Raw genomic sequence first — 26,219 nt, forward strand, 5'->3', positions numbered from 1 at the left:
AAAAAAGTCGATAATTAATAGTTTACGATGAGTGTGTGAAAACAACGTGAATCCTCGGTGATTAAGTGCTATATTGTTTTTTGAAGACAACATCACAAACATCACTCGATGGAAACACGTTGGTCTCGCTATTGTGTTTTATCGACATTTTGGAAAATATCGCTTAAGTTTGCAGGAATCTGTGATGGAAACTCGCTAAAGTGCCAAAACCTGCAGTTCCTCTGATGGCCACTTGAGGCTGGCTCTAAGAGGAGGCTGATCCCGTCTTAAAATGCCCGACTTTACTCCACCGGTCGCTACAGTCTGTGAGTGAGATCCAGCCGTCGCTCCTCACAGCTGTCGCCCAAATGTTGCTCCGAAAAATTAAGATAGTGACAGACGAAATACCGAACTCGAACCTTCAAAACCGCAATCCACAAACCCGGTGGGTGACGTCACGGTAGCTCTGTCCGTCACTCTATCGTTCCCCGACCTCATTTTGAACCGCTGGGAGCATTTCCACCGACAAATAAATCGTTCCAGACCCCGAAAAATTGGTTTCCAAAAGTGTTCTTGGACCTGACGCGTTAAACTTAATGACATCAAAGCCAGACTAAAAAGTAAAGTCTTCAGTTTGCTTAAAAAAAAAAAAATCAATCCCCCTGCTGCCCTCATTATTTTATATTATCATTAACCAATCAATAGGAACAAATGATTTAATTTGTGTATTTCCCCTCCTTTTTATAATTCATACTTCGCTGACAGACCTTGTACTAACAAGATGGAAATTTGGTCGTCACGTCTCAATGAACAATCAGAGCCACGATGATCCTGCTGTGCTGCATCGAGAAACTCGTTCTGCTGCATTCCTCCACGATCATACGTGTGGAAACAGCGAGCATTTCATGATGCTCCGCCACGTCTGCTGCTGCATGCAGCGGATAACTGAGCCGCTCAGCTTTAGACGCAATCTGCAAAAAAACAAAAGAAAAATCAAACTTATCAAACATTTTAAAGTGCAAAATCAAGAAAATGATCAGAATCACAGTCAGAAATACTTTATTGGGGGATTACGGTTCGTTAGAGTCGCCCTGATGCCAGCATGCAGAATTATAGCAAACAGAAAATAAGAACCAGCACCAGAATATAAAAATATGAGATATAAAGAGTAGAAATACAGTAGAGTAAATTAGCACAGTAGGAAAATATTTAAATATTAATTAATAAAGTGAGTAAAAATGCTCAGTATCTAAGTGTAAAAATTATAAATGTAAAATACCGTCATATCACATTATTCTTATTATAATTTAAGTTTTCGCAGATTAATGCTGATTGAGTGTGTAAAGTGTGTAAAATCTAAAACTGTAAACTGCCTTATGCCATAATGCAATGTGTCAAACTAGTATGTAAGTAAAAAAATATAAAAAACTAAATATATCAGTAATAACTTTATTTATATAGCACCTTTAAAAAACAGTTGTTTACAAAGACAAAAAAAATAAAAATAAACATCAACAAACAGAGAAAGGTCTAAAACAGTCAAACAAAAGTTCAACAAGAATAAAGCAAATAAAAGGAATAAAAGTAAATAAAATAATCACCAAAAATGCAGGTTAACTACTACAAAAAAATGCAATAAAAGACGATAAAAATAATATAAGTAATATAACAAGACAACATCATGTGTGCACAATGAACAAATACAAAACAAGCAGAGCAATGAGAATATATACAAAATATACAACATGTTGAATATGGCCTACATTCAAGAAATAAGGAATATTGCATACTTGAGTAATGCATAGAGGAATGATGTGGATGAAATATAAGTATTGCACAAAATATTGCAGTGAATACACTAATAAGAAAGAATTATTGCACCTTTAAGATAAGATAAGATAAAATAAGGTAGAACTTTATTAATCCTGGAGTACTTGGAGTATTGGAGTACTACTGCACAAAAAAGCCTTATTGCACATTTGAAGTAATAATACATAAATGCTGGAGTTTGATTGTAGGTGTGTGAAGTCTGCTGACTCTGTGTCTCTGATGTGTTTTAAAATAATCTCACACTCGTTTTTTCTTTTCTTACATTTTTAAATTCTGCAAAAGCAGGTAAAAAGCTTCCTGACTGCAGGCTGCAGAGACTCAGTCAGTGTGTGAAGCTGCAGCGGTGAAACAGGTCCGCCCGGTCTGCTCCGCCCGGTCTGCTCCGCCCGGTCTGCTCCTCCGCTGCTGACTGACGACACACCTGCTGGTCTGGGAGGAGCTGAGACAGGTGGACGCTCCTTAACCGAGAGACACACCGAGAGACACACCGAGAGACACGCCGCGAGGAGGAGAGGAGCGCGAGGAAGCTGAAGACAGCCGCAGATTACAGCAGACGGACGGACAGCGTCCAGAGATGTCCAACAAAAAGGAAAACAGTCATGTCAAGATCACCAGGTGAGTTCAGCGTGTGTGCGTGCGTGCGTGTGTGTGTGCGCGCGCGCGTGTGTCAGGTTTCCTGGTCTTATGTTGATCTCGCTGCTGTCTCGCGCTGAGCTGAAATCTGCTTCCTGTCGCATGCAGTTTTCTGCCTTTTATGTTTATTATTATTTCCTCGAGTACTAAAGTGCAGCACAGGTGTCTCACACACACACACACACACACACACACACACACACACACACGCACACACGCACGCACGCAGGGGTTTGTGTGGTCATGAAAAGCCTGGAAGAGCCATAGCATGGCCTGGAAAAGTTTTGGAGGACTAAATATACCGTGAAAGTTTTGGAAAAGTTAGGGTTTTTGTTTCACAAATGTGTGTAGTAACACCTGGTGTGTTCAAGGACTGTCAGTAATTTGAAAATCTAATGGTACACTCTGGTTTTGCAGTTTCTGGTGATAAATGGTGCAATTTAAAGTCATTAAAAAAGACAAAAACAAAATATGACTTCCAAACCTGCAAGGAAAGAAAATAAATCGCCAAAATTTGAAAATTACCAATTTTTTAAAAAAAAAAAATCACAAATTTCAAAGAAGAAATAATGCCACTTTTTAAAAATTGTGTAAAAATCATCATAAAAAATCATCACCAGTTTTTTTCTTTAAAAACGAAAAAAATTGGCCTTTAGACAGTAAACATGCTGGTTGTCTTTAAAAAATGATCAAAAAAGAAAAAACATCAGCAATTTCTGTCCAACAAAATCATCAGAAAATTTTTAAGATTTTTTTTCTTCAGTTCAGTTAAGATCAGACCAGTTAAAGAAAATAAAAGTCCTTTTAAAAATAAATGTTATTTATTTATTTTTTAAAGGAAACAAGACTTCGAAACCAGCATATTATCTTTAAAAATCTGCAGTAAAATAACCTTAAAGGTTGCCTCCCCAGTGTATATAAGATAAGATAATAAGATCCTGTATATTCATTGGTAAAAAGTGCATAAAAAATGATCTGACTGCTGTTTTTCACTCATTCTCTGCGTAATAATCCCATTGATTACGTCACATGTTGGACATACTTCATCGAGTGTCCTCTCGTCTCCTCCCCTGACCTCTTTTCCTCAACATCACTTTTATTGGCGTCTTTGCTGAACGGGTGTTTCTTCGGAGTCGACTGACTCACTGATGCCTGTTGTCTCATTAGGCCGCTGCTCTGACTCATTAAGCTGACAGGTCAACAGTGCGCCTTCAGAGCTCTAACCCAGAAACGAAGGCGTGCAGGAGGTTGTTGTTGGAGGAACCGGTCGCCGGCTGTTTGATTAGAGGACTGATCGCTCCAGTTTTATGGAGAGACACATGGCAGTTAATGTGTGGACGACTGGAGAGATTGTGCAACCTCCACTCTGCTCCTCTCAAAGTGTTTATCTCTTACTGCTGCAGCAGAGGACACACACACCCACCCACACACACATACACACACACACACACACACACACACACACACACACACACACACACACACACACACATACATACATGTGGCGCTCCTTGGCAGCGGGCGTGGCATGCAGGTTGTTTGACAGAGGACAGGAAGGGCTGAGGGAGTGACAGGGCCGGTGTGTGTGTGTGTGTGTGTGTGTGTGTGTGTGTGTGTGTGTGTGTGTGTGTGTGTGTGTGTTTGTCAGAGACACTCGAGTCTGAATGGAAGTGTGTGAGTCAGTGTTGATGTGGTTGTGTTCGTGATTATGGCAAGAGGCCGATCTGTGCGTTTGTGTCGCTCTCGGGCATGAATGAAGACTTGGATCAATGACTTGTGACCATAAACCAGAGATGCTAAACTTACGGCCTGCGGTCCAAATCTGGCCCCTGACTGGGTACCGGTGGCCCCCCGATCATTCTCTAACTTATAATAGAAATAAAATACTTCACATTGGGAATTGTTTTTGTGCTTTTAGTACATAAAGTGTCAGAGTGAATAAAACTGCATCAAAATAGAGCTTGTTTATCAAAATAAACACCAATGGAGGATTCCCTGCACCCCCCAAAGAGGTCCTACCTAAGACCCCAGTTTCCTAAAATCCTAGAAATGTCCTGAAACGTCTTAAACTTTGGGAATTATCGTGAAATCCTAAACATCCTCAAATCGTAGAAACATCCTTAAAATCCTAGAATTTACTTAAAATCCCAGAAACTTATTGAAATTGTAGAAAAGGCCTAAAATCCTAGAAATGATCTAAAATCTTGTGTCTCTTGAAATGTCCTAGAATTCTGGAAACGTCCTAAAATTCAAGAATCACCTTCAAATCCTAGAAACGTGATGAAATCGTAGAAACATCCTTGAGTCTGAGAAACATCCTCAAATCTGAGAAATTTCCTAAAATCCAAGAAATGTCTTTAAATTCTAGAAATGTACTAAAACTCTTAAAACTTCCCTAAAATCTTAGAAATTGCTTAAAATCCTACAAACATCCTAAAATCTGTGTCAGTCTTGATTTGGGACTTCAGTGCAAAGACTTGAGACTCTTTTGCAAAACGATTCAAATTGGTTTTTTTGGGGGGTTTTTTTGTTTATTTTTACTATTTTTGTGAAGTTTCCGAGTGAAACAACTTTTGGCCATAAAATGTTTTCTTTTGGCTCTTTGTCTCTGGACTGTAGTGGACCCCCTTTGACCGCCTGCCTCTTCTTTATCCTGACCGCCAACGGCCTGCTCAGGCAATATAAATTATATGCAAATTAATCACAAGTATTGATTATTGGGGTTAATTAACAGATGTTCAGAGAAGTCGCTGCTTTAAAAGTTTGACTGAATAACTGAGCGACTGCTGGACGGAGTCTGCAAAACCAAAGCTGTCGTTTCTGCGCGCTCCCATGAATAGTGGCGTTTGTTCTGTTGTTATTTTATGTTTTGCCTGTGGACACACGCGCACTTTATGCAAAAAAACTCGACAGAGTGGCATTCCTTCTTCTGGCATGTGACTTTTTCTGTATTTTATTTTGTAATAACCCCACACACTGTCAGTTTGAACTTTGCTTTTTTTCAGCTTCTTTCAGTGTGAAGACATTTGTAACTTTGCAAAGAAGCTTTCCAAACTCTGCAATCAGCGGAGGACGTGTTCACGTCCCATACTGAAGTAAAAGTACTGACGTTATTACAAGTAAAAGTCCTGCGTTGAAAATGTTACTTAGAATCAGAACTTTTATCACCAGATAGTTTCCACTTTGCTTTTTGGTGCATGAATGAAACAACAAAAACATATAAAGAAGAAAAAAATAGACTCAAGAAATAAATACAGATAGAAAAGTTACAATAAAAATATGACAATAATACTTAAAAAGTACTAAAACATATGTGCAATATAGCTGTTCCAGAGTATTAAAGCTGTACGGCGGACGTGCAAAAATAACTAAAACGCTGTGGCAGCAGTGAAATATTTCCACACGGCACAAAAAACAAAATACCGTAAAACTTCGAGGAAAAACCGGGCTATTATATGCTTAAATCGCTGGACTCAACAGGTTTATATCTGAGACATAAAACTGCTCAGCAAAGATGGGAAATACAGTCAAATAATTTATTTAGCCGTTTCAAACCTGGGTGAAATTGCTTTTATTTATTTATAATTTTTCTATTCATTCATTTATTTATTTATTTTAAAAGCATGGAAGGAAGTTAATGAGCAACAAAAGATGAAATGACAAGAAATTTACCTGAATATTAGCCAAAACCTTAAAAAACAAACAAAAAACTGAGTTAAAAAAATATGAAGGGAGAAATTACCTGAAAAAAAATGTTAAGATATATTTTTATGATAATTGTGAATATATCTCAGTGGACATTTTTCCTTGGCTTTTAAAAATAGTCTTCTAAATCTTTTTTTGCGTCTCTCTTGTTTACCGTCCCGGTAAAATCATCTTCTTTGGTGCTCACAGTTTCCGTTAAATCAACCACATAATTGAAGTGTGGAGAACAGTGTCACATGTCCATCCTGACAAAAATTTAAACAGATATTTATTTGTACGTGTGATCTAAGCAGCTAACTGACGTTATCTCCAGCAGGTCGCCAACAACGCGGGTTTCTACGTCCAAAGAACTTCTATAAAAATGTATTTGTCAAAATGTTTGGCAACACGGGGATAATAAAAGGGACTGGGCTTATCGCTGAAGTTTTACAGTACTCGAGTAAAGTAAGCTACCTGAAATGAATAAAGATAATGATTAAAAGGTTACGCTCCACCACTGGGAGCAATAAAAACGACAGCAGGAAGTACTCCGCCTGCTGCGAGCCATAATGTCTGACTACAACTGTCACAGCTCCTCAGTGACTCAGATCACCGGATCAGAGCTGAACGTAGTGCGACACGTTCGGCTCAGCAGGAATGTCTTCATTACAAACCGACGGCATTCCTGCCCCCCGACTCCTCCTCTCCTCGCCGTCCCCTCGGGTGCCAATCTGGGTGTGTCAGAATAAATAGTTGGCGTTGGTATCACAGCGGAGCAGGAATGACAGAACAAACACGCGTAGAGCACAAACAGGTCCGCAGAGAGCGTTCATCAGCGACACGCCACTGAGGAACTGTGTCAGACAGGTGAAGGAGTCGTCTTTGTTCATTCACACCTGGAACATTAACCTCAGTGGCCCGAGGAGGAACTTAACTGTTAAGTCAAGAAGCACAAGCAGCTCTTTTAATATGGCCGTACAATGCAAACCCGGTCGTGGGAAAAAACTACTTTTATGCTTGAAGGGACAGTTCAGCGCCAAAAAGAGAACACATATTTCTCCTCTTAGCTGCAGCACTATTTATCGGTCTAAATAGTTTTAGTGTGAGCTGCTGAGTTTTGGAGATATCGGCTGTAGAAATGTCTGCTTTCTCTCTAGTATGTAACGCAAAATAACCAAAGAGAGACGCATAGTGACTACAAAGGGAACAAAAACTACTAAAAAAGGACACCGAACAACCACAAAGTGGCTACAAAGAGACACAAAATGACTACAAAAAGATGCAAAATGACTATAAAGAGAAGCAAAACTACAACAAAGAGACACAAAACCACTTCGGAAAAGACGCAAAATGACAAGAAATAGAAAGAAAACAATTACAACTGACGCCAAATGTCTCCAAAAGGACGCAAAACATCCACAAAGAGATGCATAATGACTACAAAGGGAACCAAAACCACTGAAAAGAGACACAAAATGATGCAAAACTATAACAGAGATGCAAAAATGGCTACAAAGATACAACAAATGACTACCAAGAGATGCAAAGAGAAACTAAACAACCACAAACAGAAGCAAAATTATCACAAAGAGACACAAAACCACTACAAGAAAAACAAAATGACCACAGCAAAAAGAAAACCAATGCTAGGGGATGCCAAACGAATCCAAAAGGATGCAAAACAACCAGATGCATAATAAATCAAAACCAATATAAAGAGACACCAAACAACCACAAAGAGACGCAAAGTGACTTCAGAGAGATGTCAAAAACTACAGAAGGATGCAAAACTATCACAAAGAGACACAAAATCACTATAAAGGGACACAAAATGACAAGAGAAACAAAATGACTACAAAAGGATGCAAAACAAGCACAAGGACATGCAAAGTGACAACAAAAGGAACCAAAATCACCAAAAAGATGCAAAACAATAACTAACAATAATGTCCTAAAATCCTAGAAAACGTGATCGTACTAAACTTACGGCCCACGGTCCAAATCTGTCCCCTGATTCTCTAATTCATAATAAAAATGAAATAATCACATTGGGAATTAATTTTGTCCTTTTAGTACACGTAAAGTGCCAGAGTGAAAAAACAGCGTTTTGTTTATTAAAAATCAAAGTGCCGATGGAGGATCCTCTGCAGCCCCAGACAGACGTCCTACCTAAGACCCCAGTTTCCTAAAATCCTAGAAATGTCCTGAAACCAAGAAACGTCTCAAAATTTGGGAAATATAATAAAATCCTAACATCCTCAAATTGTAGAAACCTCCTTAAAATCCTAGAAATGTGCTAGAATTCAAGAAATGTCCTAAAATCCCAGAAATGTCCTAAAAAAAGATCTTTCTTTCTTTGAATGACCGGAGACGATGTCCTTGTTTCGGACGATGTTGACCTTCGTCTCTCGGTGTTTGTTCGCAGGAGTCAGGCCAACGACCTGGCTGTGGTGATCTCTCGCATGCAGGCGAAAGCAGACCAGGTGGAGAAGAACATCCTGGCGTCAGAGAAGCTGCTGGACGCGGTAAGAAATCCACACTCACAAAATAAAGACCGCATGAAAACCGGCTTTATTTAACCCTTTGAAACCTGAGCACACTGGCTGGATTTCTGTCAAAAACATGAAATGAGGGCGACAAGCAACTTAAGAGGAAATGTCCGAGAAATTAGCAAAACATGACTTGAAAAAGAAAATTACTTAAAAATTAGCAAAAGAAAAGTAAAAGAAGAAAATGTGCAAAAAAAGTATATATTTTTAATATCTTTTTTTTCTGTAATATAATTTCAAATGTATGATTAAGATAATTATACATGTATCTTTTTCAACATTTTTCTCTATTTAAAAAAAATATCTAATAATATCTACCAATCCTGCTCAGCTACGTTTAAAATCATTCTTTCGTCACCTTTTTATTTTTTATTTTTTGCCGTTCGTGGGACATTTCATGCCAAGTCGCTCTGTATGTTTTTTCCCATTTTTGGAAGGAATTAATCAAATTTTATTAAGTTTCAAAAAACAAACAAACCAGGTGTTGATCCAGATGTTAAAGGGTTAATGGTTGGAAGCAGTTACTGGATCAGTAAAATCCAATAAAATCTCAACAAAAAGGGTTAATAATGTGTCATCTCTGTGAGAGCAAAGTATGGACACCATGAGGCACGTTCAGTCTCAGAACGTTTTTTTTGCTGTGGTTTCTGCATCGAACGAATGAATGAATAATTTTATTTCGGTTTCACGCGTCACGAGAAACAGATCGTTTCACACATTTCTTTCAATCGATAACTGAGAAAGTAAAACTGCAGCCTGTTTTATCAAAGAAAACCCCGAAAAACAGCAACACCAAAGAAGCAAAACTAAAGAATTATTACAAAAAACATTATATTCTAAACTGTAATCCTCAGTTATTTCACACTATAATCAGTCATTAATTATTTAACACTATAATAAGTTTTGCATTATAATCTGTAATCATTTAGCATTTTAAGGCGTTTTAAAAACTCAACAGAAAACAGCAGTTTCAACTCAGCAACAAGTCCGTTCCATAATTTCACTCCCAGAAACTGAAAGACATCTATATTTAACATTCGTTCTCACTTTACACGTTATTTTTTTTTAACGGACAACACTCTTAAATTATAATTCCCTTTTCTCAGTTGAAAAAATGGTGAAAACAGACTTTTGTTTACAACTCGAAAATGTATTTCCAATGTTTTTAAATGCACAATGTCTGTAAATGAACATCTTTCTTTTATACGACTTTGAGGTTTTTTTTTCTATTTGAACTGAGCTGAACCCCGACGTATTAAAAGTCAGTGCACCGGCGTAACACGGCAGTGTTTTCACCACCGTTTACTGAGAAAAAAACGATTTGCTGCGTTTTTTCAGGGCTATTTTCTCTCATGTTTTGGAGCCCATGTTGGTTTTTTTTGCACAATCTCTTTTTTTCTCTTTAATTTGATTAAATAAACATCGCAGGGAGTTGGTCTCTCCATGCAAATTAAGTGGTAATAAAAGAAGCTTTGGAGAGAAAACCACCAGAACTAATATCATGACATTAGTCAGCGCGTTCAGCACGCCAAACCACCTAAAAGAAAAACTTCACCTCAAAATAAGCATTTGTGTTGTATCAGTTACTCACCCTCTGTTAGGCTGAATTTTTGCCTCCACAGTGAACGAAGAATCCAAAAAGATAAATTTTCTAAAACCTTTAAAACCTGAGCGAATTGCCCGATTTCCTCTTTAACTTGACAAGAAATTCGCAAAAAATAAGCAAGTAATTAATAAAAAAGTTACAATAAAATAGCTCGACAGATGTAATAAAAAAATCCAAACACAACAAAACAAACAAACAAGGAAATGACCTGAAAAGGAATATATAATGAAATGTAAATGATATAAAAAAATATGAAAATTCAAATGTATAATTATAATAATTTGTAGCACTTTATACTAAACAATTTTTTGTATCATTTATAGTAGTAAATAATTTGCTAATAATTGTCTCTCTCTTTTCTTTCTTTGAAATAATGATAATATTAATAATAATAATAATAATAATAATAATAATAATAATAATAATATTTGCAACTTATTTTCAGGTCATTTTTTGCTGCCATTTCCGAATGTTTGGATTTTCGGGGTATCTCTTGCCAAGTTGCTTATTGCCTGAAAATCACACAAATCTTCTCAAGTTTAAAGGTTAAATTCTTGTGAAAGTTACCTTAATGCCACCCAAGAAAACTCATGTCAATCCGGGTTTCAAAGGGTTAACTCATACCACCAGATGTTTCTGAATTGTAAAAGTTATTTTTTAAAAATGCAACATAGAAAAAGATGTGAGGTGTTTATTTTCTGTAAAATTGTTGGTAACTTTGAATTTGGACAATGTGAGGCTTCATGATACGGTCCCCTTGTGTTTTTCATCTGCAGCATCTTTTTTTAAGAATATAGTCGAGGCGAGGATAAAAAAAATAAAACACATTCACATTGTCACATTTTTCCAGTCATAAGCTCAGTGCTTCACAAACATGCAATTTATCCAAAAAAGTTAAAATTCAAAACACTTCCGTCTATGCATGCGTTTGCCCAGAAACGTCAATCTGCTGTGCAGGAGGCTGTTTGTACTGATGTGTTTTAAATTTCAATGTTTTAGCAAAAATACATGGCCCCCTTTACTTAAATTCATAATGAATGTTTGCTTTTTTTGGATTCTTCGTTTAAAATGTGGAGACATGCAAGAAAAAACAAAGTTTCCTTCACAGTTTCTGCACAGCACACGGTGAATAATTGAATACAGATCATCATTTTGAAGGTGACGTTTTCCTTCAAATGGGTCATAATTCAACAAAACTTTGAGATTTTCTTCAAGCTCAGAAACATGTGATTAAAAAAGCAGAGTGTTTTAAACTTCGGGGATCAAAAACATCAGTCTGACAAACACGATGTCCTCTGTGTGTTTGCACAGGACACAGAGCGTGATAAGAAGAAGCAGCCTCTGATCCACCAGAAGGAGAACGCAAACAACCTGGGGGAGGCCGAGGGGCTGCTGAAGGACCTCTTCATGGACGTTGACAAGGCCAAGCGGCTGCACCACCCGCAGGCCAAAGAGATCGAGAGAGAGTGAGTTCATGCTGGGGTGTCACAGATAGACCGACGCAGGCATGCATGCCGACTGACACGCCCAAAACTCGATGTGTCACATACCATCAAGACATGCCCGCCACAAAGTGTCATTTCCCCATTCCCATTACTTAACGATGATTAAGACTCTCCTGTGCTCTCTTCATTTTCAGTGTTAAAAACCTCCATGATCGCTGGGTGAAGGACTGCGGCGTCTACAGGGAGCTGTACTCCCGACCGCTAGTTCTGGACCCCAAACAAAAGATCGACTGGGGTCCTCTGCTGGATGAAAAACTGGTTGGTTCAAGCTTCGCCAGTCTTGGCTTTTGGTCCCTAAACATCCTTGTGGTTATTAGGAGTAACAGGTTGAGCAGTTCTCTGATTTGTGGCATTTTCAGAAACAGCTGAATGCAGATGGATACGGCCCCAACCTGACGGATTTAGAGAAGCAGATAGCAGCACATAACATCCTGCACCAGGAGATCGAGGCCTACAGCGACCAGCTGCAGCCCAGCACCACCACTTCACCGGTAACTGCACAAAACAACACGTATATGCACTCTGCGGGACCAGGGTGGACTATTGAAGGGGCCCATGGGGTCAAACCCAGGGGCCCAAAATTTCAGGGCTCCCCTGGCCTTCACCTGGAAATGTCACCCCAAATAACTAAGTATAGACCAGGATGATTGGCAAAAAAATTACAAAGAGATACAAGAGAATCACAAGGAGATGTTCAATAATTACAAAAAGACACAAAAAGACCACAAAGAGACACAAAAAGACCACAAAGAAACACATAGGGACTAAAAAAAGCTATTAAAATGACAACAGAGAGAGACAAAATGACTATGAAGAAACACCGAATGAAGAGACACAAAATAACTGCATAGAGACGATGAACACGGTCACAAACAACAACACTGGAAAACAAAATGACCACAGAGAGAAATAAAATGACTACAAAGAGATGGAAAATGACCATGAAGAGAGACAGAATTACTACAAATAGACACAAAAGAATAAAAAAAGATGCAAAATTACTACAAAGAGACACAAAATGATTCTAAAGAGACACGAAAAGACCACAATGAGACGACATGCGGGATGATTCATTTACCTTTCTTCTCCATCTTTGTCCGCAGGAGCAGTACAGCGCCCTCAAAGAGAAATATGCCAAACTTTATGTGAGTTTTTTTCTTGCACTTGTGGACTTTTAGGGCTCAGCGTGTGACTCGTGCTGTTTGAGGGAGTTCAGTTAAGTTCAAAGGGACGTGTGTGTGTGTGTGTAATGTGTGTACCTTGCGTGCACGTTGTGTGTTCTGCAGGAGAGCTCCCAGCGGAGACGAGCAAACCTGGCCTCTCTGTACGAGTACGTGCAGGGCTGCAGTAAGGAGCTGGTCTACCTGTCGGGCCAGCAGGAGAGGATCCTCCAGAGAGACTGGAGCGACCGCATGGCCGACCCCCGAGGCGTCCGCATGGAGTACGAGGTGAGGGGGTGGTGATGTCAGTATTGACTCATTTTAACTTTCAGACTCTTTGTGTCGTCTTGTGATTAGAGGGCGGAGAGGTTTGAGGAAAAAAAAAAACATTAAAACTTTGTTTGTTAGTTTGCCTTCAAGCAAAAGTCCTCCAGGGGCCAGTTCTACCAGCCCGGGACCGGACTGGTGGAACCAGTACGGTGCAAACTTAACCGCTGGGAGAATCTGAATACTTGAAACACTAAGTCATGTGTCCCACGCATCACTTTTTGGGGTGTTTAATTATTCCCTTTTCTTTTAAAATAAGACTTTTCTGTATTGGTACTTTGGCAGCAAGTTTAATAAACATTAATGTCATTTTCCTCTTTTTTTTATATAGTTTTATTTCTCTTTGTACTTTTTTTTTTTACTCCATTACATTTTTACTTTACAAATTAAGATTTTTTTGCATTAAAAACACACTGTGAGTAAATAAAATAAGATGTTTTGATGTAAATTAAATAAAATTTTGGGGATGTTTTTATATTTTTTTGACTTGGGTACTTTACTATTTAAATACGCATTCAAGTCATTTTCTAATTTAATTTTCTAATTTTTGTAATATTTCTTTTTTCATTTTCCTTTTTTTAAAAAATATTTTTGAGTGTTTTCTTAAAATATTTTTCCGAATTGAGTTATTTGGCAACCGTTTAAATAAACATTCAAGTCGTTTTATTATTTGTTTTTATTATTAGTACTATGAAAACTACTTTACTAAACATTTAAGTCTTTTTTAAAAACACTTTTTTGAATGTTCTGGTTGTTTTTCTGAATTGGTTACTTGGCTACAACTATTTTAATAGAAATGAAGTCATTATGTCATTTATTTTCTAAACACTTTTTGGGTTTTAGTGTGTCTCTGACCTTCGTTTGAAGGGCGATGTAGCCCGAACACTTAATGTGGTCGCCTCGCGCTGAGACGTGAACATGAAAAACAGGCGGGTGGAGCATGCGCTGTTTTAAGACTGCACCTTTATCTTTTTTTTTTTTTTCTTCTACAGAAATTCAAAAATAACGGACTGCTCGCACATGAGAGTGAGATCAACAAGCTGCAGGAGGAAGGAGATCGCCTTGCTGACGCGAAGCATCCTGGCAGCTCAGCAGTTAAGGTACATCTGTCAGCTGTCACACTTAAAAAACACGTCTGTGTGGTAACTGATAAACCATCATAATAACCAACATTAGCTCAGACATTTCAGCAGGGCAGCAAGTGACGGCCCAAAATCGAACGCATTATATCGCATTATGGTTAGTAGTTTTTTGAAAGATGCTTCAAGCAATGTTTTCAACTTCTTTATTTATTTTTTTTGCACAATTAAAAAATACACAAGAATGACAAAGACAGAAAACCCACTGTGCTTATTTGGAGCCTAAACCTAAATAATGTCCAAATTTTAAAAATTCAGGCTATACAGAATGAATCATACATAAAATAATGAGATTAGACGGCACATAAAAATAATAAAATAAATAAATAAAAATAAAATAAATAAAAATATATGTCTAATTAACCTTGTTAAAATGTACATCTTGGTATTATTTCATTAAAAAAAATCTGAAAACAATAAATGCTTTACTCTCTATGTCGAGAAATCACTGTATTTATGGTATTCTGGCCCTTCTAGTGTTAACGTAACATAAAGTGAGGTACACGTGAGGAATTAAGGAAGCCCGGACAGTAACGTTTTATTTTAGTTCCCAGAACGCTCTTGTTAATGTTAGAGTAACATCCAAAATGACTAAGATTAATTGAGACGATTATTTTTTTTCAGGCACACAGAGACGCCGTGCAGGGTGAGTGGCAAGCCTTCCTCAACTTGTGTCTCGCACAGGAGACACACCTGGACAACATTGAAGACTACAAGAAGGTAGCGACCCCTGAAAGCATCACACATGACTGACTGTGAAAGTATTTTTTTTCTACTAAAACAACCGCGTGCGCTAAGAAGTTTGACTTTGTCCTACGCAGTTCCAGCTGGATGCGGAGACGTTGTCCGAGTCCCTGGACAGACTCAATTCCACCCTGGACCCAAATTCTCTGGCCGACAAGAGCAACACTGAAGTCCTGTTGGCGCTGGAGGTAAAAAAGTTTTGGTTTCTATGCAGCAAAGTTCTCTGCTTCAAGAGACAAATCTGGAGACTCACTCACGCTCATGTTTGTCTCACCACCGTCCACGTCCCCGTGACGAATTAGCTCGTATGTCACTTTAAAGACAGTGGGACACATATGAAACGTATCTGTGATTTGCAGATGGTTATGGATTGCAATTTGCAATTTACAGACATGCAGTTTTTATTGTGCTGAGAAAAAAAGCACAAAAAACGAAACGTCCTGAACAAAAAGGTTTGATGCTCTTCAAAAAAAATATGAAAATGCAATGAGCAAATTGCAAAAAAAAAAGCGGTAAAAGTTGACAAGAAAACGAAGTTAAGAGTAGAGAGAGAGAAATATTAGTAAATATCAAAAAATGGGGAAAAACTGTATGTATGATTATTAGAGTAACATATTCAAAATATGTCCCAATGCTCCCAATTATTTACAATTTGTCCATTGCCTTTCCCACGTTTTCATACATCATTTTTTACCGTCATTGTTGACACTGTTTTCATGCTTTCCGCCATTTCTGCTGCCCTGAAACGTCATGCAAACGTCACAACCCGGCAGCTCCAGTATCACCGAAATTTCCCAATATTTCTCTTGTAATCACGACTTTGGTGTTCACGTGTTTGCAACTCGTAAATACGATATTTCCACATGTGAATGGAGTATTAGGACGGCTGCCTTTTTCCCCGTTTCCTGCCTACCTCAGCTTTAAATAAGAAATGTGGGAGATTCACTTTATATCCTTGTTTGTTTGTCTTTTTTTAATCTGTTCTAATTCAACGACACCTTCAGGGAGATGAACCAGCAGTAAAGAGGAACGAGCAGCGTCTCGCTGACCTCAGGGACATCAGCAACAGCATCGCGCCTCTGAAGTTACGCCGAATGCAGCCCGCCAAACCCACCACTGCGGTGTCCCTGTGTGACTGGGCGGATGAAGATGTAGGACGTGATCTGCTTCTCATTTACAGATTTTACTGTTGAAAACTTGCGTCTGACAGGAAAAGCAAACTGTCCCTGTAATCCTGTTGTGTTTCAGGACACAGTGAAGCGCGGTGAGGTGCTAAACCTAAAGTCCAACGCCGATAATAAGAACTGGGAGCTTCAGACCAGCAGTGGGAAGATCAGAACACTCCCTGGAGCATGTTTCATGGTCCCGCCCCCTGACGCTGAGGCCGTGGAAAAAGTAAACAGGTACAGAGCGCACACTCCCCACCTACAGTACACCAAAAAATAAAGGTGCTACTTAGAACCATGATGGGTTGTTTGGCTTGTTTTCCACAGAAGAACCCGTATTTGGTTTGAGGTGAAGCCTTTGATAAAGGATCCACCTCCAACCAAAAAAAAAGGTTTATACCTTTAGATGTAGCATCTTTAATAAACCAAAACTACCAGCACAGAAACTACGTTTATCACCCACAAATCACAGTAGACTCAGGGAAAACATATTTTTTAAAATCAGGATTTATTTTGACAGAATAAAAAAAAACAAACAAAAACCTCCTTTTCTACCTCCAACGGCTAAAAATCACAACGTTGTATAAAAATCTAAATAATATTCAAAAATTATTAATATAATAAAAAAAAGTTTTAACAAATTCCAATGCTGATATATCTACATGCCTTCAACAGTCCTAAAATTGACTGCAAATGTAGCAATGTCTCAGTAAAAAACATCCGCTTTCCGTGGCAGTGTCCCAGCAGGAAACGCAGTAATGTCACAGTACAAAATAACCACTTTTTGAGATGCTATACTTGCTGGAAACACAGTGACGGGCTGCTAAAAAACAAACGTTTTTGGTGGCTAAAAAGCAGCTTGAAACACATCAGTGTCTTGCTTGAAACAGCCAGTGTTGCTGTTTGTTGTTCTCAAACACTGGTCTGGTCCAAATACTTCTACATTAAAAAAACAACAGATGAAACACTGGTAAACATTTCTCAGTCTTCAGGTCACGATATCCATAAAGTGCTGTTTCGTTGGCAACTTGAAACTTCTCCAAGAAACTGACAACATTAGTCCAACAGCCAAAAAAACAGCACTTATGGACACCAGCGGCTGGTTTCAGAGCATAAAGCACATCACCCTTTTTAACCTCTTCGGCCGTGTGTGTGTGTGTGTGTGTGTGTGTGTGTGTGTGTGTGTGTGTGTGTGTGTGTGTGTGTGTGTGTGTGTGTGTGTGTGTGTGTGTGTGTGTGTGTGTGTGTGTGTGTGTGTGTGTGTGTGTGTGTGTGTGTGTGTGTGTGTGTGTGTTCAGTCTGGACAGAGCGCTGGATGACCTGAAGAGCCGTAGATCTGCGCTAATGACCTCCCTGAAGAACCCCACTGTGGAGGTGGTCCGGCCTCAGAGGCCAGGTGAGAGGACAGACATATATTTGACCATGAAAGAGTCTTCAGCAGAAGATTCAATCTTCTCAGATGATTTATTGAAGTAATTTTCTTTGCTCTGCGTCAGTCGCTGTTCAAAGTGCTCCAGAGGATCCCAGAGCTGCAGATCTGGCCAAGGATCTAGACAAGATCAACCAAGGCCTATATCAAAGCGAGAAAGAAATCCTCAGTCGACTCAGAACCCCGCTGGACAACCGCAACCCGACACAAGACCTGGAAGAAAGACTCCAAGAGCACAAGGTAAACGTGAACATCGCGCTCTCATATGGCCTTGGTTACAGATTCATTGTCTCAGCATGTTTACGGTTTCTTGTCATTGGTAACTCCGTGTGATTTTGCCTTTCAGAGGACTGCTCAGACTGTGAGAAAGCTGGAGTCTGACAAGTGCGTGGTTCAGAGAGAAATGGAGCCCATTCTGGCCAAAAAACCTCTGGGACCCATCGCCTCCACCCTGCCCCTCAAACTCAGCACCGCCAACAACAAGCTTGACGACCTCAACGCCCTCATTGACCTTTATAACAAAAAGTAAGAATCAAAATGACTTTATCTTCCTCAAACCAGTACATTCACTATTTTTTTGCACACTGGCTAACATTGGCCAAGAGGCAGAGAGCAAGTGAAAATCATCAGATAATATCAAAAAACTAGAGAAAAATATTATGAAAACTACATTTATAATTATATATTTACAATTAGGTTAGAGGTTTTTCTTAAAAGTATTTATATCTATTATTTAATTTTATTCATTTTTTAATCACTTTTTTTCAGGTCAATCCCTATATTTAATTTCAGGTATTTTTCTTGTAACATTTTACTAATTTATTAAAATCAAGCCAACTTGCTTAGGTTTCAAAGGGTCAAAGTGAATATTTCTGTAAGTTCGTAGACCTCATGACTCTTCTCTGTTACTGTTGCAGTAGCTTAGCATTTTACATTATCCCATAGTTGTCATTTGTAGCTGTTGCTCAGCAAAAGTTGCTACAACTAGGTAGAGGAAGTGTCGTTTGACCATCGTTTTGGCCAATGAAAGGAGACATTTTAAATTCTTCTATATGTCCAGCTGGTCTAAGAAACTTGCTAACATGCCTAGTGAGCATGATAAAAAGCATGATAGCAAGCAGCTAATGAAAGTGTGGATTTATTAACTACGCAGGGCCCTTTGTTTGCAGACACAATCAAACAAAAGCAGATAGTGCCATATTAAGTTGGTGTGAGCTGAAAAATTTCCACTTCTAAGGCAGAAGATAACCTTTAGATAGCCTTTCTTCTTCTTGGCAGCTGCCTTCGTCTCACTCAGATTCCCCCTGGATCTGGGTCTGCAGCTGCCTGTGAGCAGTGTGAAAGCAGGGAAGGCCTACTTTGCAGATAAATCTAGTGACGAAAATGTCCTAAAAAAGTCACTAAAAAATGAAAATGATATATTTCATTGCTCAGTTTGAGGGTTTGCAGTCTGCTTAGGGATCTCAAACTGAAAATTCAAATTGTTGGCTTTTAAGGGGCGCTGCCCTTATGTACACATTTTTATTTTGTTATTTTGAAAAATTAGATCTGATATATTTTTGGTTTTCTCTCCTCTCTAGAGCTACAGCCTCTGTGTTCCTAGAGAAGAGGAAGGAGAACGTCGAAGGCATCGTCTCTGGGTTTGAGGAGCAGGTAGCAAAAGAGGCCGCCATTCTTGATAAACCCAACGCCCTCTCAAGTCGCAACCAGGAGCTGCAGGTGCTGTACTTAATAATGCAACCAAAAAACAGTCCAAGATGTAACAGTTTCAGGACGGCTCATGTGAGGTGATAGAGGCCCCCAAGTGATCCAAACCTGTTGTGTTCTTTCTCCTTATGCCAAACAGGCTTTGCGTAAGGATGTGGCCTCAAAGAAGGATGAGTTGAATAAATTAGGGAGAGACTTGGACCTGACAGCAGAAGCATGCAGCTCTCTGCAGCGTAATTTTGATGAATACTGTCCTGACATCAGTCGCCAGGAGAACGAGGTGAAACAGCTGAGGAACCGTTACTCCAATGTCAATAATCAGATCCAGGAGAGGTGAGTGAAACATGATTCAGGCGCTGTTGTAACAGTGTGTGTTTAAATTACATTCTGACAAATACGATTTCATCAAACACTGGAAACATTTGATGATGTTCTTTTTTTTCTTATATCACTTTAGGTCTGGTCTCATACAGGAAGCAACCAGTAAAAACCAAGATTTCCAGAATGCTGCTCAGTCACTGGATTTCTTCTTGGTCAATTTGCCAAATAATAAGATCAAACCTACTGATGATGTGGCGCAGATAAAAGCCAAGCAGAACTCTCAGAAGGTAAGTGAAAGTACTCCTTTACATACAATCAACATATAACATACTCAGTACTCCAACTTCTACATACAACTGCACTTTTGGATTAAATGTGTTTAGAAAGTGGTAGAGGACATCAACAAGAAATCAGGTGATTTAGATCGCGTCAAGCAACTTTCCCGTGATCTGCAGAGCATCTTAAATGTGAGTTTTCCAAATATGATCATTTTCATTTACAGTTGATTAGATATGTACCTCCAAGTACTCAATCCTTTGATGTTTTTTCAGGAGTATGAAATGAAGTCAAACGCTTACCGTGGCACTCTGTATGATAGCGATGACAATGATGATGAGGATGATGATGATGAGCCAGTCCCAAAGAGACGTTCAACTTTGACTATGGCTCAGGCTGTACAACGAAAGGTACGCCTAAAGTCAACAAAACACTCATAAAAGTTCTCTTCTTTTTCTGTAAAATTTTCACATTGCCGTCTTTAATTTCTAAACTCATTTTGCCTTCTGCTTCTACTTTAGGAGAAAGATCTACTCAACCTTTTCTCAGAGTTGTCTGCGGAAAATGACCAACTACTCAGCCAGCTGGAGACGGCAAAGAACATCAAGGCCAGGGTACGATATTATGCAATCAAAATAACACCAACACCACCAACATCAACTCATGTAATAGTAGTCATTTTCTGGTGATCTTTCCCAAAATGATCATTTCCTTTCTCCTTTTCTGTCCAGAACGAAGAGAAAGTTAGTCAGGTGGTGGTTAATCAGCAGCTGCAGTCACAGAGCCAGCAGAAAGACCTGGAGGAGAGCGATAGCCTGAAAAGGGAATTAAATGAGGAGTCTGAAAGGCGCTTACATGCTGAAAGAGACCTGGAAACATACCGTAAGAGGTATGTGTCTCTGAAGAATAGGAGAGGAGTGGCTAGGTTAGAGGAGAAGGAGGTGGTGCAATACTACCGTGATCCCAAAATGGAGGTGGAATTGAAGTCCCTGAGAAATCGGATCCAGGACGAAGAATTGAAGAGATCAAGAACCAGCTCAGAGATAGATTTGATCAATGAGAAGATTATCAGACTGGAAACACAGCTGCTCCAAATCGAACCTAAACTGCTGACCAAGGTTCTGACTGAATACGAAAGAGACCCGCAGCTTGACAAAGAGGCGGCCAAGATCAGAGAAGAGATTCAAAGGTTACAACTGGAGCTACAAACAAGAGATACTGAGACTGTTCAAGTCAAATCCGAGCTTACGGTTCTGTCTCAGCAGGCACCCAAAATCAAGGCGAAGGTTGTTAAGAAAGAAGTTGTGAGGGTTGAAAGGGATCCAGAAATGTTGAAAAGTGTTCTCACGCTCCAGAGTGGTATTGCGGAGGAGGAGTTCCAATTCAAGACGCTGAACGATAGCATTTTTACCATTAGGAGTGAGATAAACAAACTAGAGAGGTATATTCCCACCATCCAACCCAAGATAGTCTCTAAGGTGGTTAAGCAAGTGCAGCAAGATCCAGAAACGGTGGAAGAGGCTAAGAAATTACGAATTGCCTTGGAAGAGGAGAAGGATGAAAACGTTATCTTGATGAAGGAACTGACCACCCTTCAGCTGCGTTACGATGAAGTAGACAAGATCAGGCCTAAAGTCGAGGTCAAGGAGATCATCAATGAGATCTACAGAATTGATCCTGAGACAGAAATCGAGCTGGTTCGTCTGCGGAAAGAGCTGCAGGATTCCAGCCGTAACCGTGTAGAGCTGGAGAAAGACATCAAGACACTGATAACGACTCTGACCACCCTACGTGCTCAGAAACCTAAAGTAGAGTACAAGGAAGTGACCCAGGAGGTCATCAAAGAGGAGAAAAGCCCAGAGGTCACCAGGGAATTGCAAAGGCTGAGCAACCAAGTCTCCCGGCTGCAACTCAACTACGACACCACCTTGGAGCTGCTGACCCGCCTACGTAAAGAAAGAGACGAGCTGAAAACTGAAAAATCCAAGGTGGAGACCAAGCTGGTCACTAAAGACCTCATCAAATATGAGAACGATCCTCTTCTTGAGAAAGAGGCTGACAGCCTTCGAAGAAGTGTAAGAGATGAGATTCAACAACGCCGCAGTGTGGAGGAGTTGCTGTTTGACCTCCAGAACCAGTACATCGTTCTTGAAAGGCAGAAGCCAGAGGAAAAGATTGTCACGCAGGAGGTGGTGCGTCTTCAGAGGGACCCCAAGCAGATGCAGGAGCATGAAAAGTTGAATAGGGACCTGGACGAAGAAATGAAAAACCGTAGGAAGATTGAATTAGAGGTCAGACAGCTCAGAGGCCTTATTCAAGAAAAAGAGAGTACCCTGGCTCAGATGGACGAGCGTCAGAAGAAGATTCAAGTAGAGTCTGAGCTCAGGCAGATCAAAGCTCGTATTCTTGAACTGGAAACATCTCCACCTCCTGTTGAGGAAAGGATCGTCATTGAGGAGGTCCTGAAAGTGGAAAGGGACCCTGAGCTGGAAAAACTTACTGATAGTTTACGTATCAACTTGGAGACTGAGGGCACCAATGTCAGTCGTCTAGAGAGAGAAATCCGCAACCTTAAGCTCAAGTTAGAAATTCTGCAAAAGGAGAAGTCAATTGAGAAGGTTGTTTACAGAGAAGTGGTGCGTGTAGAGAAAGACCCGGCAGTGGAGGCTGAAAGAGAACATCTAAGAGAGCTCGTGACACAGGAGAGAAATCTCAGGCGTGAACAGGAGGCTAACGCTCAGAACATGCAAATCAAAGTAACTCAAGTACAGACAACAAAGTCTATGACTTCTCAGGAGGAAACAACTCTCATAAGCAACAGAGATGCTCTGCAGAGAGAGAAGGAGGATCTCCTCAGACAGATCAAAGTGCTCGAGTCTCAAAGACAGAATATCAGCTTAACCTTCCAGCAACAGTCCAAGCTGATGAGTGAGAGAAACCAGATGCTACGGCAGAGGACTCTGAAGACATCCTCTGAATTACAAAGGCTGGAGAAAGAAATCCTCAAAGAAAAAGACAAAATACACCAGAGAGATGCACTCATCGTTGAGCTGCAGAACAACATCCAGAAAGAGGACCACTCTGAAACTCACACCAGAGAGACAAACCTCTCCACAAAGATCACCATCCTGGATCCAGAAACCGGTAAAGACATGTCTCCATATGATGCCTACTTGGCAGGGCTAATTGATCGCAACCACTACATTCGCCTGTCAGAGCTGGAGTGTGACTGGGAGGAAATCACTTCAACTGGTCCAGATGGGGATACAACAATTCTGCAAGATCGCAAAAGTGGGAGGCAGTACTCCATCAAGGATGCCCTGAGGGCTGGTCGCCTGACCCAGTATGACCTGCAGCGCTACAAGGATGGGAAATTGTCCATTGCTGAGTTTGCGCTCCTTGTTGCAGGAGAAACCAGAACGCCCATCGTTCCTCCAATACCAGTCCCAAGATCACCCATTAAACCCATCCCAACCTCTCCCATGAACTCCATGCCAACCTCCTTGAGGTCCTCCTACCCCTCCCTCAACACTCAGCTCAGTGGCAGTTTAAACAACCTCACTGCTTCAGGAGTGGAGGAGAATTTTCCCATCTCTGGTATTTTAGACACCACCACAGACAGCCGCATGTCTGTGAGAAGTGCCCTGACTCGAAAACTCATCGATCCCGACACAGCTCTGAAGCTGCTGGAGGCACAAGCAGCCTCCGGAGGAATCGTCGATCTCAGCAAAAAGGACAAACTGTCCGTCCACAAGGCAGCTGAACGTGGTCTCATTGACACAAGTGACATGTACAAGCTTCTGAACGCCCAAAAGGCTTTCACCGGAGTCGAGGACCCTGTGACCAAAGAGCGTCTCGCAGTGGGACAAGCTGCACAGAAAGGGTTTATTCCCAAAGAAAATGCCAAGAGGTATATGGAGGCGCAGTACCTGACCGGTGGGCTTGTGAATCCTGCTAAAGCAGGCCGCCTCACTGTCAAAGAAGCTCTCGCCAGTAATATTATTGACAGCACGACAGCTGAGGAGCTGCAAGATGAGGATTCCTACATCAAAGAGCTCGTAGACCCAATCACCAAAGAGAAAATAACGTACAAGGAGGCGATGGATCGGTGTAAGAGAGACCACAGCACGGGGCTCCTACTGCTTCCTGCAGCCTCTACTGATGCCACAAACGCCCCGTCATACTCAAACTATCGATTCAGCTCCGCATACAACAGAATCTAGATGTGAAGTTTAAGATGTTTTCTTTGCTGCAGCCACTGGTGGTAGTGGGTGTGTGTTAACGCTAAATGAAGCAGATAAAAAATAAATGTTCGTACACTTTTTGAAAACACTGGGGAAAAAATTGGGTGAAACTGCGGATCTGCTTATATTCAGTGCTATTTTTGGGTCTGCTGTAAAAATTAGGGGATATGTTTGTTTTATATGGTATATTGTTTTTTTTTTCATCACTCTTAATCTAAATCCTAATTAAACTCTGCAAGCCTGACATTATTTTTCTGTCCTGTTATTTGAGATATCAAAAGTTGAATTGTGACAGCATATGTGTGTAATGTAAGTCAATTTAATTCATAGAGCAGACGAGCTTTGGGGTGTTTTCATGGTTTTCAATTTCATGGTTAGGTATTTACCAACATATTTTGTGTCATAGACCAAAATGTTAAAGTCTTTTAAGCTTGTGTTAACCACAGACCTTATTTTAGGCATCAAAAAACCCAATGACTTTGACACTCGGGAACTGGAGGTGCTAAATGCTAATGTTCATTTTTTTTTAAATGAGCATGTGTTACAATGCTAACATGCTAAACTACAATGGCAGACGCTGTAAGGCCTTCTGCTGTTAGCATGCTAGCGTCACAGAGCTGCTGCCATGTCTTTGTGTACTCATAGTTTTGGTATCAATATGTCGAATATGACCTACAATTTATGATGAATGTCCTCCCATTTACTGAATATATTTTTTATATTTTGGTCCTTTCCTGTTTGCAGTTGCCTTTAGCTGCCAGTCAATATTAATTGTAGCATGGCTAGGTACGTTAGCATCAACTTCTGCACTTTGGCCGGTTATTTCTCAGGTGGACGAGGTGTCTTTTTCCCCAAAAGTTACAAAACAATCCATTGTGACTCACAACATTGTCTTATATCTTGGTGTGCAGCTTAATAGCAAGTATCTTTAAATAATGTGCAGAGTTAACATATTAACTTTCCTGTTTTGGATACGTGCGACACAGTGGGGAAAAAAGTTTTGCACAGGGAGTTAGCGTTAGCCAGCTAAGTTTTTCCTTAGCTTATTTCTTTTTTTCACTAGACATTTTCCATAGTTTTAAAAAACAAAATCTTTATCTAGAAATTTCTTTCTGTTTGAGGGCTGGTTCTTACCAAGTTTCTCATTGTCTTTTTCCTGTTTTTCAAAGAAATCACAAAAACTTTGCTCAGAATTCAAAGTGAAATGTTTAATTTTGTTAATGCGTGAATGGGTTTATTTATGTTTTTCATTAATATTGTATGATCCATGTTTACAAGACACTTTTAATTTAATTTTTCGAAAACATTTACAAAACAATTTATAAAACAATGACCCCTTTACAGTAACTCTTATGACCCCCTTTGGGCCACAGACCCCCTTTTGAAGCTCAGGATCTACTGGATCTAATAGCTGTCCTTAATATACAATGCTCGTAAACCGCGGCAGGTCATATGCTTGGAAATGATGGATTAAGGATACAGATTAAATATGACTCATGCATGTGGTGTGCTAAGGTTAAGAAGGTCAAGCTCACAGATGAGCCGTGAGATGAAGCACAAGACTGCCTAGAGAAATGTGTGTGGACACCTAAAATATTTGGACCGGGACCAAAGAGTGCACTACTGCACCTTGTCCATGGACATCACTGTGATAAGTGATTTACTGTTTTTGTGCATCTCACAAAAAAAGTAAATAAAGATGTAATTTCTCTTTTTCTTGGTCAGGCTTAAAAGGTGATATTGGTTTCTAAATTGTGAGAAAGACCCTGTCTGACCCCACAGTGAAGGTTACGGTAAATGGTGTTGATGTGAGAGTACGCGGCCTCTCTGCAGGGCTGTCTGTCTGCCAGATTACCGATGACTGAAAGGACTTTGTGGGATTACTGCACATGAGCCTGTCTGGAGGCTGAAGTGGCCCCG

At 39.9% G+C, this 26,219-nt stretch overlaps 1 protein-coding gene across 1 annotated transcript; it reads left to right on the plus strand.

Moving 5' to 3' along the window:
• The first annotated feature begins 1,960 nt into the window (after nucleotides 1-1,960).
• LOC121938427 (envoplakin-like) lies at nucleotides 1,961-24,543 on the plus strand. Its single transcript, XM_088069458.1, has 22 exons — nucleotides 1,961-2,424; nucleotides 8,552-8,651; nucleotides 11,593-11,747; nucleotides 11,921-12,044; nucleotides 12,146-12,277; nucleotides 12,890-12,931; nucleotides 13,073-13,234; nucleotides 14,266-14,373; nucleotides 15,037-15,132; nucleotides 15,234-15,344; nucleotides 16,161-16,307; nucleotides 16,405-16,559; nucleotides 17,621-17,718; nucleotides 17,819-17,991; nucleotides 18,098-18,276; nucleotides 19,332-19,470; nucleotides 19,598-19,791; nucleotides 19,916-20,066; nucleotides 20,163-20,246; nucleotides 20,331-20,465; nucleotides 20,577-20,669; nucleotides 20,787-24,543. The coding sequence occupies exons 1-22, from the start codon at nucleotides 2,384-2,386 to the stop codon at nucleotides 24,276-24,278; spliced, it is 6,111 nt and encodes a 2,036-aa protein (XP_087925584.1). The 5' UTR covers nucleotides 1,961-2,383; the 3' UTR covers nucleotides 24,279-24,543.
• The last annotated feature ends 1,676 nt before the right edge of the window (nucleotides 24,544-26,219 follow it).

This window comes from Plectropomus leopardus, chromosome 18, assembly GCF_026936395.1.
Source record: "Plectropomus leopardus strain MGB_pleo_1.0 chromosome 18, ASM2693639v1, whole genome shotgun sequence".
NCBI lineage: Eukaryota > Metazoa > Chordata > Actinopteri > Perciformes > Serranidae > Plectropomus > Plectropomus leopardus.

Coding starts and splice junctions, on each gene's coding strand:
- LOC121938427 (XM_088069458.1), top strand. CDS start 2,384: ATGTCCAACAAAAAGGAAAACAGTCATGTCAAGATCACCAG. Junction 14,374..15,036: donor CTGGCAGCTCAGCAGTTAAG/GTACATCTGTCA, acceptor ATTTTTTTTCAG/GCACACAGAGACGCCGTGCA. Junction 20,247..20,330: donor ATCTGCAGAGCATCTTAAAT/GTGAGTTTTCCA, acceptor ATGTTTTTTCAG/GAGTATGAAATGAAGTCAAA.